We start from the raw sequence: 17568 nt of genomic DNA, 5'->3' as shown, positions 1-17568 counted from the left end.
AAATTCAAATCCCACCATCTGCCATGTTGCATTTGAACTCAGATCCTCAGAACTTTAGATGGGTTTCTGGATTAACAGTCTAGTGATAATATGACCAGGCTGGATTAACAGTCTAGTGATAATACGACCAGGCCTATGACTCTGTGGAAACTCCTGTGATCCCTTGTACGAGACACTGGAAGCTCAGTTTATAATCCAGGCTCCAATGTGCTGAGTATCTCAGTTACACGGTACTTAAAGTCTCCATGTCGAAATAATAACCAGAACCATATTGTGCACCCACCATTTCATTATATCCAGATTGTTATTGTTCAAACAATTAACAACTCAATCACCTGAGCGTTTGTGAGGAGGTAGTTTCTGGTAGGTACACATCAAGTCGAGGGAACCCAGCAAAGAAACTGGCCATTCAGACTGATGGTCACATCAAGACCCTGTCACATCTAATGTGGGAGAAAGAAGGGCTGGTTCAGCTAGCCATGAGGCTACCTGGGCTAGAGCAGCATGGAGCCTTTGTGGACTATAACTGCTGACACATAATCCAGTCTAGATCAGGGTCAGTTCAGGTGTTATTTGAACTCCATTTCTAGAATACTGCTGGTGTGTGAACAAACACACCATTACTAGCTCAGGACTGGCAGGGGTAAAGCTGGTGCTGCAAGATTGGAATGTGCTTGTGGAACAGTTTTGTTTGATAATTAGCCAGCTCCCTGCTGTTACCATCTCATACTTCAGCATGATCATTTCTGGTTGCAGTAGATTTATTGCTACTGCATTGGGAAAACCCTCACTTCAATCTAGCTCAAGCAGGATATGGGCATGGAAGAGATGGCTGGAGGTGGAATTACATGACAAATACTCATTGCTACTACTGGGAAAAGTGGAATAGATTAATTTAATAGAAAGCTCCCAATGGTATCAGTCTACTCCCCCTCTACAATTGACTGTATCAGAATTGTTTTTGATCCACAGGCTTTGTCCCGTCAATCTGCACTAGCCCCTTCTTCCCAGCCCCAAACACACAGCAAGAGAAGGTCTTATGCTCATGGCTTTGCCAGCTGAGGGAGCAAATGTGCCTAATTCAGGAGAGTTGGTCCAAATTCCATTTTATGTAGTCTCCCAATCAATCATTTATTGAATTAAGTGTTCTTAACACTCCCTCATCCCCAACCTAACTTGGCAGATATGAAGCAGATTGTATTTGCAGCCCATTCCTGCAAAGTGTTTTAGGCACTATATTCTACACTGGTCTTTTTCCACCATCTGCCCTGTCTAAGGCAGGGAGAGGTCCATGCCATGTTCTAACAGGTTCCTGGAGATCAGTGGCCAAAGAAAACACTCCTGTAAGCTGACATTAAAGTCAGTATCAGTGATCATCAACAAGCATTAGGCTGGGTCAGTTTAAGCTATTTGAGTTATCCAGCATAACCACTCATTTATTACAAGTCCCTTCTAAAATTATCCAGGGGAAGAAAGTCAGACAAACAAGCAAAGCCACTAACTGCTGTCCTCCAGGGAGAGCCTGTCAAACAGGTACTCTCCCATCCCATTCTCAGGGGCTCCCAGGCGCTTCAGGTTGGTGATGTAGTCCCCAAGTTGCTTGATGATCTCCACCTCCTCATCCAAATAGTGAGTCTCCAGGAAGTCACACAGCTGCAAGAGAAAGAAGGAGCAAGTTACTGCAGATGGTGAAATTGGTATTGGAACTAGCAACCGAGAAAAAAAAACACATGATCACTGGGCCAGGCAGCATCTGTAGAGAACAAGCATGCAATTGAGTGCTCATGTGGAGGCCAGAGCTCTGCAAAGCACGTAGACTCTCAATGTCAGCTTGCTTTCTCTCCATGAATGCTGCCTGACCCCTCAAAGCAGAAGAGACCCCTTAAAAAGTGCCAAAATGTAGCCAAGACCCTCTACAGGAAGTCACCAGCTGGAAGGAAGGCAGGGAAATGCTGCAAGGAGTCAAATGGATACTCATTCTAGCAAGATCACTTTCAGTAAGGGATTCTACCCCAAACAAAAAACACAGCTGGAAGGCAGGGAACTGTGTCAAATAAGTCAGAATGTAGGAGAAGAGTCAGTTTCTATCCAGCTCACCCCAGTATTCAGGCAGTTTTCAGCCTCATGTCAAAACTAAGACCATGAGGTTTTGATCACGTTACCTCACTGATGGGTTTTACTGGAGGTAAGTGTGCCAGAATGGAGAGTGACATTTGGTGTCAGGTGCTGTGCAATCACATTAGGACCACAGAGGTAGCAGTTCACTTGCACAGCAAGCTCCCACAAATGAGCTGGGCAGTTTGCTGACAAGTGCAGGATAAAACATTGGCCAGGATCAGACAGTGTTTCCTACCAACAGGAGGAACACTATTTATCAGAGACCCCAGAAAGGGATCAGCAGCTGTTTGCTTCACCAATGAGCTTTTCCCTGGAGTGGAACTCCACTCTACAATACTGACTCATGGGAGAGCACATCTGAGACACAGCTGCAGTCAAGGGCACATTTAGTTTCATCCAGGTTTTGACCAAATGCCAAGTAGTTTTTAAATGTTACTGCAAGAGTGCACTAAAATGTAGTACAGTCAAGATTTTTACATTGGGTTGAGTCAGTTTGTGACTTTGAAGCCAATGAAGTGTTGCCCTGAGGGTGTAGCAGTGATGAGAATGAGGTAGTGAAGCTTACATGAGGGTCAGTCTGGGCTGTGGCGAGTTGGTGTAGATCCAGCAAACTCTGGTTCACATTCTTCTCCAGATCCAGGGCAACCTGCATTGCCTGCAGGCTGTTACCCCACTCATCCCTCTCTGGCTTCTGGGGATGGAGAGAAGGACAGGTAAGTTTCAAAGACAGTTGCCAGCTGTTTCAGGTTGCTTTCACCCTGTCCCATTTGTACAAGGTGAGCCCTGATATAGTCAGGGGCTTGTCAGTATATTCCCTTACAGGAGTGGGGGACTAGGTGAATTCAGTGCTTCTCCTGAAGTTCAGCCCCTGCACGTCAGGTTTGAGGCTGCTCTGTATACAAAGCATCTGTGGTGGGATCAAACAAGCAGGCAAAGCTAGTCTACAAATTCGTTTTCCACTCCCTACCACCTTTAAACAATTGGAAGAAAAAACCCAATTCCTCTATAACAAGAAGCACAAAAAACCACAAAAGCAGCCATTTCCATCCCCACCCCAACTCCAACTCCAACCTTCACATCCTGGAGGAGGACTCGGCCTCCACGCTGATTCTGGAATTTCAGCAGTTTCTCTGCATGTTCCCGCTTCTCCTGGGACTGATCTTTGAAGAACCGGGAGAAATGGGGGAGGGCAACGTCATCCCGGTCAAAGTAGGACATCTGGAAGGGATAATAGGTTAATGCCAGTTAACATGTTCCAATGAGCCAAGTGGTCTTTCTATATTAAAAGAAATCTGTTGATTTAATGACCAAGCCAAGTACCTTAAATCCCCACATGACAAGCTAGATTAGTTAGCTTGGCAGGCCACTATTCAGCAAGGCTAGAGATAGTATGTACAAGACATCACCTTCCTAAGTACGATCAGAACCCTCCCACCCCCTGCAAAAAAACCCACCATTTCTGCTCAAGACATCATTGAGCATCTAATTAGCCCTTAGCTGGTAATATGCATCTAGTGTCATATTCCAACTAGAAAGTTGGAGTTCCATTACTATTAGAGACATACAAGCAACTGTTTTATAGCTCAGAAGACAGGTGCAAAAACATGTAACCTTAACATAAAAATGGGGGCAGAAGTGACAGGAAAGACCCCCCCCCCCCCCACACTTTTCTTTAAAGTTGAAAGTAGTAAATCACTAAAATATTCTATGCTATCTTTGCATAAAAGAGAAAAAAAATATAACATTGGAACCAAAGATTCAGAACTTCCCTGCTGTTGAAAAACCACAAAGGCATTTTCTTTTCCCAAAAAGAAAAGGGTTTAACCTTCACTTTAAACCAACAAGTGGTCTGACAACCAAATGGTGATCAGAGATAATGGGACTGCAGATGCTAGAGAATCCAAGATGGCAACACGTGGAGCTGGATGAACACAGCAGGCCAAGCAGCATCTTAACATCAGCTTTTGTGCTCCTGAGATACTGCTTGGCCTGCTGTGTTCATCCAGCTCCACACTTTATCATCATCAACAAGTGATAGTGAGCTGTATGATCAGAGACCTAAGGGGGACCGGCAGCTGCTGCTGTTACACAGTCCCTTTCTGATGAAGGGTCTAGGCCCGAAACATCAGCTTTTGTGCTCCTGAGCTTGCTGTGTTCATCCAGCTCCACACTTATCTCTGACAACCTAGTGGACCCATTTCACTTCAGCAGAAAGATTTCAGATGGTGGTCTTCTCCCATTGATTTTTGGGAAGAGATCACTCTCTTGACTTTGGATTTTTTTAAAAAAAATACCTTGGAGGTCTTTATATACACATGAAGTCACTTGGTAGCTAGATTCTACACAATAGCATTTGAAGAAACCAGCAAACATTGGAGCATCCAAACATTCAACTCTAACCCCAGAGACTCACCAAAGACTGATAGAGATAGGAGGCAGTGAGCTCCACATTAACCTGCTTGTTGACAGCAGCTCCACAATCCTGGTGATAGTTCTGACTAATCTGGGAGGCCATCTCGTTAATACAATTCCACTTCCAAAAAATACTCCAAACCTACAAACCCAACACCAACTCTCTCTAAAGACTCACTACCATAAGATTTGAATTTATATTCCATGTGCAGGTCCTCTTTGTATTAAGCAGGAGATGACATCAGCAGCTATGGCCAATCACTCATGCTAATTAATCAAAGAGCTCCCATGTCCAATTGGATTCCAATCAGCACAGCTTGAGATTTTGGGCCTCACGAGCCAATCAGAATGTTAAAGGTCTCCTTTCACAGCTACTCAATGGTAATGCAGAGACAGTAGGAACTGCCGATGATAGAGTCTGAAATAACAAGGTGTGGAGCTGGATGAACACAGCACGCCAGGCAGCATCAAGGGATTTTCATTTGAAGGTTTTCTGATGAAGTGTTGAGGCCAGAAACATCAGCTTTCCTGCTCCTAAGATGCTGCTTGGCCTGCTGTGTTCATCCAGCTCCACACCTTGTTATCTCAATGGTAAAGTAATTGTTCTTCAATCTATGACAACCTTCACTCAGTAAGTGTCTGTCAATGCTTATCAAATATATTCTAGAACCTCACCCTCAATGGGATGTGTACGTAAATTGAACAAGTGGAAACATGAGTCATTTATTGGCAGTGGTTAATAGAGGAGAATTGCTACAGGAGATTTGGTGTTGGGTAAAGCTGTTTGTATGTGATAGCACTCCTGGAGGTATATATAGAAAAACTAGAACCTCATTTAGTTGGCTGACAGCAAACCTGAGGAGTTCTGTTAATTTGTTTCATAGAGGGATGCTTTTGCCTAACGTCTGGATGATTATGTTGAGAGATTTACAAAACAATAGTTCCAGGGATGGAAAGAGAGTATTATTGCTCAGCTATTCATCCAGTGACCCAGATAATGTTCAGGGAATTTGAGTTTGAATCCCACTGTGGCAGATGGTGGAATTTGAATTCAACAAAAAAAAATTAAGAATCTGCTAATGACCATGAAACCATTGTTAATGGCCAGGAAAAGCCCATCTGGTTCACCAATGTCCTTGGGGGATAGAAATCTACTATACTTACCTGGTCTGGCCTACATGTGACTTCAGGCCCACAGCAATGTGGTTGACTCTTGAATGTCCACTGGGCAATAAATGCTGACCTGGGCAAAGGCAATTCCATCCCATGAATGAAGTTATTTTTTGGAAAAAGAGTGAACTTTAATTCCTGAAGATAGAATCAAAGAATCCCTACAATGTGAAAGCAGGCCATTCACCCGCTGAGTACACAGCAATCCTCTAAAGAGCATCCCATCCAGACCCACCCTATGCCTGCATTTCCCATGGCTAACCCACCCAGCCTGCACATCCCTGAACACAATGGGGCAATTTCCCATGGCCAATCCACCCTAACCTGCACATCTTTGGACTGTGGCAGGAAACTGGAGCACCCGGAGGAAACCCACACAGACACGGGGAGAATGTGCAAACTCCACACAGACAGTCACCCGAGGGTGGAATTGAACCCGGGTCCCTGGTGCTGTGAGGCAGCAGTGCTAATCACTGAGACACCGTGCTGGCATTTGGCACACAGATGCCTCAAAAGAGGCCCTTCACTCTGTGGAAACTGCAGTGTGTCCCATCTACAGCCTCTGCCTGGACAAAGGAAGCCAATGGGCGTGAACATCACAACCTCTAGGTTTCCTCCCTGAGGCTCCCCACCGACTAATTTTTAAAAATTGCTGGTCCCTCATCATCAGTGGGTCCGAATCCTGGATCTTCCTAATCTAACAGCACAGCGAGACTGCCACATGCATGACAGTAGGTCAAGGACCAGCATCCCACATTCTGCGCAACAATAAATACTGACTCCACCAACCAATCCCCCATCGCCAGAGTGACATCAGTGGAAGACTTAAGAAGGACTGTAATTGGGAACTTTTAACTTCACTTCTTATTTACTACTTTATACTGAGGAGACCTGTAATGTTGAACTTTTCAATTATTTCTTCACGTTTCAACTTTTTATCTAAGATTTTGTACTTAGGTGCCTTGTACCTAACATGGCGCTGTGGATGATCGGCCCTCGTCGCTCGCGAACTGTCCCGGCTGAACATCGATATCGCTGCTCTAAGTGAAGTCCGTTTCGCAGACCAAGGTTCGTTGGTAGAACGTGGTGCAGGCTACAGTCTGTTCTGGTCCGGCAGAAGCAGCACCGACAACAGACCCTCAGGAGTAGTTTTCATGATCAAGAAGACAATCGCCGACATGCTCCAAAGCCTACCAATCGGCCACTCAGATCGCCTCATGACCCTGCGACTCCCACTACAAGCCAACCAGTTTGCCACTCTTGTGAGCGTCTACGCCCCCACACTGCAAACTGAGCCCGCAGCCAGAGAAGCCTTCTACGGCCAGCTCAAGTCTCTCCTCCTGAAAGTCAGCACGAAAGACAAACTCATCGTCCTAGGCAACTTCAATGCGAGGGTGGGCAACGACTCAGAGGCATGGCCCGGAGTCCTGGGTTGACATGGCATTGGGAAGCTGTAACGACAACGGGAAGCTGCTTCTGGAGCTCTGCACAGAACTTGGACCGGTGGTAACAAACTCACTGTTCCAACAGAAAGATTCAAGACGACTTGGAAGCATCCCCGATCCAAACATTGGCACCTCCTGGACTACGTCTAGTGCGCCAAAGGGATAGATCGGACGACCTACAGACCAGGGCTATGCCGAGTGCAGACTGCTACATGGACCATAGGCTGGTAAGGACGAAAGTAAGACGAGTAGTCAAGCCAGTGACAAAGAAGAGGGGACCATGTTCCATGAAAATCCACTTAAGCAAGTTCTGCAATCTTCGTGACGAATTCCAGTCCAAGCTCGAGGAGAGACTGAAATCCAAGGACTCATCGGACACAGATGGAAACACAGGAAAGACATGGGATCACCTGAAGTCTGCAATGCGAGATACAGCTGTTCAGGTGGCTGGATACACCTCTAGGAGGAACAGAGACTGGTTTGACGAAAATGACACTGAGATACAGACTCTCCTCCAGGAGAAACACTCTGCCCATCAGACCTTGCTCTCCAGATCTGACGACAAAACAGCTAAAGCAGAATAGAGAGCTGCATGCGGTACCCTGCAAGCCAACCTCAGAACGATGCAGAATGACTCGTGGTCAAACAAATGCAGAACAAACACAGCAGTATGCAGACACTGGCAACACCAGAGCTTTTTATGAGTCTCTGCGCACGATGTATGGACTGACCCGCCAACTTCAGGCCCCTTTGCGCTCTGCTGACGGTGCCAGTTTGCTTACTGACAAAGAAGCCATCATGGAGCGATGGACAGAACACTACGAGAACCTCTTCGAGGACAATTGCCAAGTACAAACAGCATCCATTGAGAGAATCCCGCAGCAGGACATCAGATCCGAACTCAACCGTCCACCAACACTGGATGAGGTTCAATCTGCCATCTCTAAGCTGAAACTCCACAAAGCCCCCGGTATCGACGGAATCCCTGCAGAAGTATACAAATTTGGAGGAGCTTCGCTCCTGAATGAACTCACCAACCTATTTGCACTCTGTTGGGAACAGGGTGAGGTGCCAGCTGATCTACGTGGCTCTGTGATAGTCTCCCTGTATAAGAACAAGGGTGAGAAATCGGACTGTTCGAACTACAGATGTGTCACTCTGCTGTCTACGGCCGGGAAGATTCTCTCCAGAATCCTCTTGGACAGACTAATCCCCACCATTGTGGAGGACAACCTAACAGAAAGTCAATGTGGTTTTAGAGCGAATAGAGGCACGTCCGACATGATCTTCGCACTACGCCAACTTCAGGAGAAATGCCGTGACCAGAACGTTGGGCTGTACGTGGCATTCATTGACCTCACCAAAGCCTTCAATACTGTCAGCCGCAACGGTTTATGGAAAATCCTGGGGAAGCTCGGATGCCCTCCTAAGTTCTTAACCATCCTACAGCAACTTCATGAAGGTCAGAGCGGCAAGGTGAAATACAACGGTGACCTATCGCACCCGTTCCCCATCAGCAACGGCGTGAAGCAGGGCTGCGTCTTGGCACCAAAGCTCTTCACCATCCTCTTCAACATGATGCTGCAGGAAGTGAAGGAGGGCATCATGAACAGCATCTACATTCGCTTCCGCCTGGACGGCAATATCTTCAATCTGCACCGCTTCCTCGCTCGCTCGAAGACAACACGGGAGCCCATCATGGAGCTGCTGTATGCGGACGACTGCGCCCTACTCACACACACAGAAGATGCGCTGAAGACTGCAGTGACGCGCTTCTCCGAAGCTGCAAAGGCTTTCGGGCTAACGATCAGTCTGAAGAAGATGGAGATCCTGTACCAGAAGCCACCTTGCAGCGCATACAACCCACCTCGAATCTCGATCGACGGCCACCCCCTCAACACGGTCGAACGCTTCACGTGCCTGGGAAACAGAATCTCCAACGATGCTACAGTCACAGGAGACGTCGACAATCGCCTTGCGAAAGCAAGTAGCGTCTTTGGGCGACTGTGGAAGCGTGTATGGGGAAACCACTAGATAGGCATGTCGACGAAAATCCAGGTTTACAAGGCCGCGGTCATCACTACACTGCTCTACGGCTCCGAGGCCTGGGTTCTGTATCGGAAACAGATGCAGCTGCTGGAACGATTTCACCAACGTTGCCTGCGCTCTATATTGGGCATCATCTGGCAGGACCGCGTCTCTAACAACGAAGTGCTGGAAAAGGCCCGGCTCCCCAGCATCTCCTGAAGCAACTTCGATGGTCGGGTCACGTATCGCGGATGGACAACACCAGAATACCCAAGACAGTGTTCTTCGGGAACTCTGCGACGGCAAAAGAAACTGCGGCGCCCCACGCAAGTGCTACAAGGACCAACTGAAGCAACGGCTGTCTCAGGCCGGCATTGCCTCAACGGAATGGCAAAAGCTGGCCTCTGACAGGGACGTATGGCGGAAGAAAACCACGACGGCGACGGAGCAGTTCGAATGTTCGAGGAGAGCAGCTGCAGAGGACAGACGGAAACGCAGGAAGGAGCCCTCATCTCAAGCCCCGCTGTCCGGAGCATTCCCCTGCCCGCACTGCCCCAGGATCTGCAGGTCCAGGATAGGACTCTACAGCCACCAACGGTTGTGCCAACGAAATCGCTGACGAATCTCTTCCCAACTGATCTTCGCAAGCAAAGAATCTGCCTGATCTGACAGATGACTTGGATGAAATTTTGTAATCCAATATGGTTCTGGTCAGGATCATTAAAGAATGATTTTTTTTCTCTACGTCAGAGCTCCTGGGATATTGCTGCTGTGAACTTGAGAGAGGAATTTCTCCAGCTCTGTGCGTGGAGGCCTCCAGGGAAATAGCAATGGGGCTATGTCAACAAAGGCTCTGGAGCGTACTCCAGGGACCAGAGGATTAAGAGGTGGATCAGATGCCCATTGAATAGAAATGGACAACCACCGTAAATAATTAAGACCCCAACAGAGGAAAGGCTGTGTCTATTTCAGACAGGTGCACTTTAACATCTGGGTGCAAATTGTGATTTATGACTTTCAGTTCAAAGATAAGCACTCAGCAAACTGAAACTACTTCCCGTTCTGAGGAAGGGCCACCAGACCTGAAACGTTAACTCTGTTTTCTCCTCCACAGATGCTGCCAGGCCTCCTGAGCTTTTCCAGCAACTTCTGTTTTTGTTACTACTTCCCAATCATCTGATTCGATACTTGTCCAAACAGATTCAAGAACAGCTTCTTCCCTGCTGCTATTGGACTTTTGAACAGACCTGTCCAATGTTAATTCGGATCTCCCTTTATGGCTGTAACACGAATCTGCGCTCTGTTCTGCAGCCCTGATGCAATTTGTATGTAGGACCTGATTGTGGAGCGTGCAAAATAAATACTGTATTTCAGTTTCCGGGAGCAATAATAAATCAAATCTTAGGTGCAGATGGATGTGGGATCCAAGGTGGAAGTTTGTTGACAGATTGTAAACAAACGAATACGTCCTGACAAGGACCAGAAACTTAAGTTGCTGGAAAATCTCAGCAGGTCTGGCAGCAGCCGCGGAGAGGAATCAGAGTTAATGTTTCAGGGCCAGTGATCCTTCAGTCTTCACACTAGATCAGGACTAATTTCTAGGTTACTTTTAAGCAACATTTCTTACACAGTGCTAAGGCCATAGAGCCGCAAGTTCAGGCTCTGATCTCCCAGCAAGTTATCAGATCATGGTTACATCACAGTTTATCTTAGAAGCACATTAGCCTCAACATTTCACCCTGTCCCCAAAGGATGGCGCTAACCTAACATTAATCAAACCGCTCCTTTTGGAAACATTCCTACTGATCAGTGAGGAGCTGAAGCACATGAAAAGACAGCCATATATGGTGACATGTGACAGAGTATACGTTCCAAGGTCAGGCAGAAATATCTCATGGCAGTGTGGAGTTGATTTTTTAAAAAATATAAACTACTGTCACAAGACCATAGGAGAACAGATTCTGGTTGTGAATTATTCCAAACATAGGTCTCTTCAGGCTGAAGGGAAACAGGGACAGGCACTGTGAGATAGTTTCTGTTTCATCTTCTAGTAATGGGAAGGGAGAGGCAGTGAATTCCAATAGCTCCATGTTATGGTGTGGTGTTAAAACCAACGTTTTCTCACTTTAAGCATGCAACTGCTGACATGTCATCAAAATTCCACCTACTTTACCAACGTCCTTCAGAGAAAGGTATCTCCAGTCCCTTGCCTAGTCTTGGTGACTCTGGAACTTCAGCCATATGATAGAATGAATGTCACCAGAACTGGGCTAGCACAGTAGGCAATACAAATTAGGGACGTGGGTGAGAAAGGTCAGCTCCAAACACCAACCCCCGACCTAAGGCACTGTGGATGCTCAGCAGAACTCTTGCTGATTTTGCATTTCTCTGCCAATCTTTGTTTGACACTGTTTAAATGTATTTTTGAAAAAAGCCAACAGGCTTTGTTTGAAGAGCCTAGGGTTTAAATGAAGGCCAAGTTCTAAACCAAAGCATTTCCTACAGATCTAGTGACACCAAGAAAAGCATTGCATTTAAAAAAATGCACAAATTAAAGTTATTAAGTGGGGTCAGTACCTGAAAATAAGATTGTTCTAGCAAGTCACAAAGACCCTATAATTGAAGCAGATGTTGAATGGTAACAGAGGCCAGGGAATCAAACAGAAAGCATAGCTGTACACTCAGATTTGGGGTTGTTTTTGGAACACGCTTTCAAAGCAAAGGGAGCTGGGCTGCTGCCAACAGGGCAGGGAGCTTGCAAAGCTCTAAGCTTAATCCTCCACACCCTTTGGACAGTAGAAAGCCAAGTTAGAAATATTACGACCTGAGTATGACCACATTGTAGTTGTCTGTATTGAACCAAAAAAGGAGTCCACATCTGTGTTGGGTCACTCAAACAATGTATTGAGAAAACCCTTAAAAAGGTGGCCAGTTTTGTTATTCTTATGTAGCCTTTAACTTGATAGTCACCCAAAATACAGACAAGGACCTGAAAAGACTTATTTAAAAAAGGGACTATGTTTTCTTCCCCTAAATAAAGAAAGATATCTGTTTAATTCCTTACGTAGCATAATCAGTGTCTAGAATTGGTCATTTGAAAGTCTAGTTAGGGACAACAAGAGATTTGCAGCGGTTTAATTTTAAGCCAATGTTGCAAATATAGTAGGAATGCTTATTCAGTTCATTTCTCCAAAACAGGACCCAACACCTATTGAGCTACTACCACAAACCACAACAGTTTATGTTCTTCTCACAAAGGAAGACGGGAGGTAGACAAGTGTTGACTTAACATCCATATGCCTCAAGGAGAAAGGTGGACTCCAATAGCTGGCAGATTAAACTGTGATGTCAGTGTTATGACCAGTGGACAGGTAGATCAAAGATTTTATTTCAATGAGGTAGAGCAAGTGATTCTTTATTACAAGTTCTGACAAAAAAAAGTGTGACATTGACTACTTGCTTCCAACTCTACCTGGAGAAAGTTGACAGAAAACAATATACTCCAGGCCACGCTAACTGCTGTCCTCCAGGGAGAGCCTGTCAAACAGGTACTCTCCCATCCCATTCTCAGGAGCTCCCAGGCGCTTCAGGTTGGTGATGTAGTCCCCAAGTTGCTTGATGATCTCCACCTCCTCATCCAAATAGTGAGTCTCCAGGAAGTCACACAGCTGGAAGGGAGGCAGGCAGTAAAATATTGCAAGAGTTAGCATGTGGCAGGACACTTCCACTGATTTCACAGTGAGTATCACTTTCAGCTGGTCATTCTACCAACTAATTAAAACTGAACTTCAAAGCTCATTGGGAACAATCAGCTTGGAATATTCAGTGCATGAGAGAAAGGGTGCTAAAGAGCAAAGATTGGCATTTGGAATCTGCTGAAGCATCACTGGCTAGATTTTTCCTTATTCTAGTAACTAATACTGGAAGAAGCCCTGTGCGCACAGCAGTTCTATAGACAACTTTTTAAATCCTTTAACAACTGGCCAGGACATTGGGATAACATCCCTTGTTCTGGGTATTACAAGGAGCTGGGCCTTCAGCCTACATGGGCATATTCAGTCCACTTCACCCAATTAACACTGTCTAAGTGATTACAATGAGGTGGTGAAGCTTACATGAGGGTCAGTCTGGGCTGTGGCGAGTTGGTGTAGATCCAACAAACTCTGGTTCACATTCTTCTCCAGATCCAGGGCAACCTGCATTGCCTGCAGGCTGTTACCCCACTCATCCCTCTCTGGCTTCTGGGGATGGAGAGAAGGACAGGTAAGCTTCAGGACAAACCTCACTGTTTCCCATTACATGCAGAACCCTTGTTCAACAGTTGACCCTTGACTGTTTATGCTTTCCCTCTACAATCATTGCTGTTATGTCTAATGAAGTTAGAGAAGGAGCACACACTTGGATCTTGTCCGATTGTACTTGGTACAAACAGAATTGCTTTAAAAACTGAGTCCAGTCACGTTGTCACCAGACCTTGAACCTAGATCCTAGATCCTGAGTGTACACTTGATCTCACTGAAACCACTAACACAGGAACACAGTGGAGATTAACTCAGAACCGATACAGTATAGTGCTTGCACATCATGGAGACAGATAATAGGTGAAGTTCAAAGAAGTACTTCACTTGTTACACCTGCCTTTAGGATGCAATAATTAGTTAACATGAACATAAACCACATCACAAGGGCAGCCACACCCCACCCCACTCCCACAAAACTCTGGCCGGATCACAGATGGAAGAGTGTTATGACTAGGACCACAATCAGTAGGACAGGATGGCACCTACAGGGGGTGGGAGGGCAGCGAGGGTCACCAGAACATTGCTAGAGGTGGAAAGTCCATTGAGGGGTTGGATAGGCAGAAATTTTCCTTGGAGAAGGGACTGACAAAGTTAGAAGTATAGAAGATTGGGGAGTCCAGACAGTAGATGGGGAGAATGTCTTCCCCGCAGCAGACACCAAGATGAGGGCGCACAGGTTTGAGGAGTCAGCAGGTTAGAGGGGACTGGGGGGAGTTCTTCCCAACACCTCTCTTCCCCCTCCCCCACCACACTCCCAAAAGGAGGTTGCTAGAAATTTGAATGTACCACCTGAGGGGGTGGGGGGAATGATGAGGCAGCTACTCCAACATTGAACAGCATCTGGACAAGTACGGTACAGACAGAGTGGAGTAAATGGGATTCGTGCAGTTTGGGGGTTTTTGGGCAGCATAGTTATGGTGGGCCAAAGGGTTTGTTTCTATGCTGCCTGACTCGGAGAACAAACAGGGAAGCCAAGAAAAGAGCTTTTTAAAAAAAATTTCTTGAGAATGTGAAAATCCTGTCACTGACGACAAGAAGCCATATCCACCCAACACCAACCTTCACATCCTGGAGGAGGACTCGGCCTCCACGCTGATTCTGGAATTTCAGCAGCTTCTCTGCATGTTCCCGCTTCTCCTGGGACTGATCTTTGAAGAACCGGGAGAAATGGGGAAGGGCAACATCGTCCCAGTCAAAGTAGATTATCTGGAAGAGAGAACAATTTACATCCCATTATATCTGTGGCCTCAGTTCTCATTTGAATTAGAAAACTTTAGCAATCCAGATCAAACTGACTATTCAATAAAGGTGTGAAACCTCTGGTATATTAAAATGGGCAAGAAGCTCGTTGTTCAGTCAGTCATGCAGGTGTAGGTTTAAATTGGTTCCATGCTGAACATTAAGTTGGAGCTTTTGACAAAGTGAAAGCTCAGTTGGAAAGAACTGGAGTAAGTACAACCTACCTCACTCAATTCAAAGTTAACCAGAAGGAATTCGGGTCACTGGTTCATTTTTCTGAATGTAGAATTGGGAAACAAAACTAATCAATACAAAACAGGATTAGGCCATTCAGTCCCTCAATCCTGAGGATAAAGCAACCATGAGCTATTGCAAGACAATGTTTTCCTCACTGAGGAAGGATCATACAAACTTTTCACACCCAGAAATCCTACCACTTAGGCAGTCACAGGTACAGCACCAACTGGAGAAAGAGGCCGGTTTCAAGTTTGGCCAGCATAGGAACAGAATCTCTAGTACTTCACTGTTATTGGGTCATATATCTCAGGACAATCCAGCAGCACCAACACACCGTTGATCATCAACTCTTCCTCCTGGTGCAGGGATGAGCCTGAAATAATCACCTCACTACAGACACCCATCTCAAATAGTACGTGCAGGAAATAAGTTATCTAGACCACAATTGTGGCCCACTGTCACAGCCTGGCCTTAAATTATTTAGGTCAGACAAGCAAAAGAAAATCTGACTGGCAATCTTTGTAGATCCAAGTTAGCATCATGTTTATCTAGGATCACCTCAAACTAAGAGTCAAGTTAATGTACAACAGCCAAGAGAGAGTGACTAGCCAACAGGCACTTCTATTCCATCAATATAGTTAATCCAATAGTGTTTCTAAAAAGGGAAAATCAGAACCCTAGAACACCTGTGTTGAAGTAGGCCATTCAGCCCATCAAGACCACACCAACCCCAGAAACAGCATCCTAGTCAAATCCACACCCAACCTTGTCAGTCATATGCATGTCACATGGTCCACCCACTTGAGCTGCACAGTCTTGGACACCGTAGACATGCTGAATTGTCCAACCTACCCACTCTGCACATCTTTGGATTGTGGGAGGAGAGACAAAGATCTTTCTACAATTTGTAGATTTGCCCAAATTTCAGATCAAACAGGCCCTTAGAACTGGGAGGTAGCATTAACCACAGACACCACACCACCCCAAAAGGGGGCCTAACAAATATCCAGTTTTGACAATCCTAGAGAGGGAATGACAGGCACAACTATTTAAGTTACCTGTAAACTAACAGTAAAGAACACTTCATTCTCCATTTATCACTAGCTATCATCAGCTTTGATAGCAGTCACATTCATCCTGAATTGAGTTAGTTATGGACAACTAAAAGTCAACCTACAAGGGTGTCAAGTTAACGCAAAACAAGGGAAACCATTCACTTCAAAATAATAGATTAAATTTTAAACCCTTTAGAAGCCACACTCACCAAAGACTGATAGAGATAGGAGGCAGTGAGCTCCACATTAATCTGCTTGTTGACAGCAGCTTCACAATCCTGGTGATAATTCTGACTGATCTGGGAGGCCATTTTGTGATGAGGAGTTTGTTTTACTTTACTGACAACAAAAGTGACAAACTTAGAACCAGCATCAACTAGACAAAAAAACATAACATCATTGAGACATTACTTATACTGCAGGAGCAGACCCTCATTTTATGAAGCAGGAAATGACATCATCAGTGATGGCCAATCACTCTTGTTACTCAATTGATCAGCTGCCACGTCCAATCAATGCAGGATGGGGATTGGATCCAGAAACCAATCAGAATTGACAACTAGTCGATGATGGAATTGCTGTTTGACTTTTGACCTCCTGCACAAGAGTAAATTCTGTAAGTATCTACCTGAAAATGACAATAAAATATACTCTACAACTTCACTTGAGTATCTGAGGTTAACTATTAAGACACGCTCATCGCAGATTTGCTGAATTCTGTCAGTTTGTTACTCTGAGGGATTTGTCTTCATATGTTTCAAATGACAGTGTTGGAGTCCATTGAAAAATGGCTAGATTTTGTTGACATTAAACATTTTCCTACTGCTGTGCATCAACAGAATGAATGTGCTTTTGGGTCATCTAGTACGTGTAACTGATGTACTTTGTGGATCCATTCTGAACCTGCTGTGATCTCCTTGACATTGGGTCTCATGAAGCCCAGTTTGAAAAGCAAAATGCTAAATGTGCTGAGCGCCTCAGGCACACGGTAGACCTCAGGCCTCCTTGTAAAACTGCTGCAGGAAGCAGATCGCACGTTCAACGTCTCTATCTCCATGTTCAGTTTTTAATTGTTTCAAAACAGAACTAGCCCTCAATTGAAGTGTGTTTCCAAGTGAGAGTTTCTGGTTCTGTTTACATGGCATTCTCTAGAATGCACAAGTGAGCAACTGTCCTCCCAACCACCCTTGGTCCGTACCTGCCTCTGTCTCTCAACCTGAAGTTGATTGTGTTGAATGGAGCAGCCTCCCATGGACTGGTGGTCTGTGAGGCTTTGGGAATTGAGGATCCCCAATGAATGTTCAAGTATGATCACAGCACTGATGTACAGACTGGTGGAAGCAAGTTACTTTTACTCAATATCTGCTTCAAATACCAGGACGTAGTCTAGTCCTAGCTTATTGGATTGACTTACAAGCATAAATATCACACATGAAACCATAATTGGAGGTCAATTCTTATGAACATTCATGGCTATGAGAGCAAGTCAGAGGCTGGGAATTCTGTTGAGAATTCTCAAGTCTTGACTTTCCAAAGCCTGTCCACTATCTATAAGACTGAAAT

At 45.4% G+C, this 17568-nt stretch overlaps 1 protein-coding gene across 1 annotated transcript; it reads right to left on the bottom strand.

The window, feature by feature from the left end:
* Nucleotides 1-1497: 1497 nt before the first annotated feature.
* On the bottom strand, nucleotides 1498-17062 carry LOC125447062 (ferritin, heavy subunit-like). The gene is made up of 7 exons (XM_059640697.1): nucleotides 16909-17062; nucleotides 16215-16381; nucleotides 14534-14680; nucleotides 13289-13414; nucleotides 3190-3336; nucleotides 2684-2809; nucleotides 1498-1653 (listed from the first exon to the last, which is right to left on the bottom strand). Exons 1-7 carry the CDS (start codon nucleotides 17060-17062, stop codon nucleotides 1498-1500), a joined length of 1023 nt encoding a protein of 340 aa, XP_059496680.1.
* Between the last annotated feature and the right edge of the window lie 506 nt (nucleotides 17063-17568).

This window comes from Stegostoma tigrinum, chromosome 38, assembly GCF_030684315.1.
Source record: "Stegostoma tigrinum isolate sSteTig4 chromosome 38, sSteTig4.hap1, whole genome shotgun sequence".
In the NCBI taxonomy this organism is placed as follows: Eukaryota; Metazoa; Chordata; class Chondrichthyes; order Orectolobiformes; family Stegostomatidae; genus Stegostoma; species Stegostoma tigrinum.
This window is presented reverse-complemented; position numbering and strand designations above follow the sequence as displayed.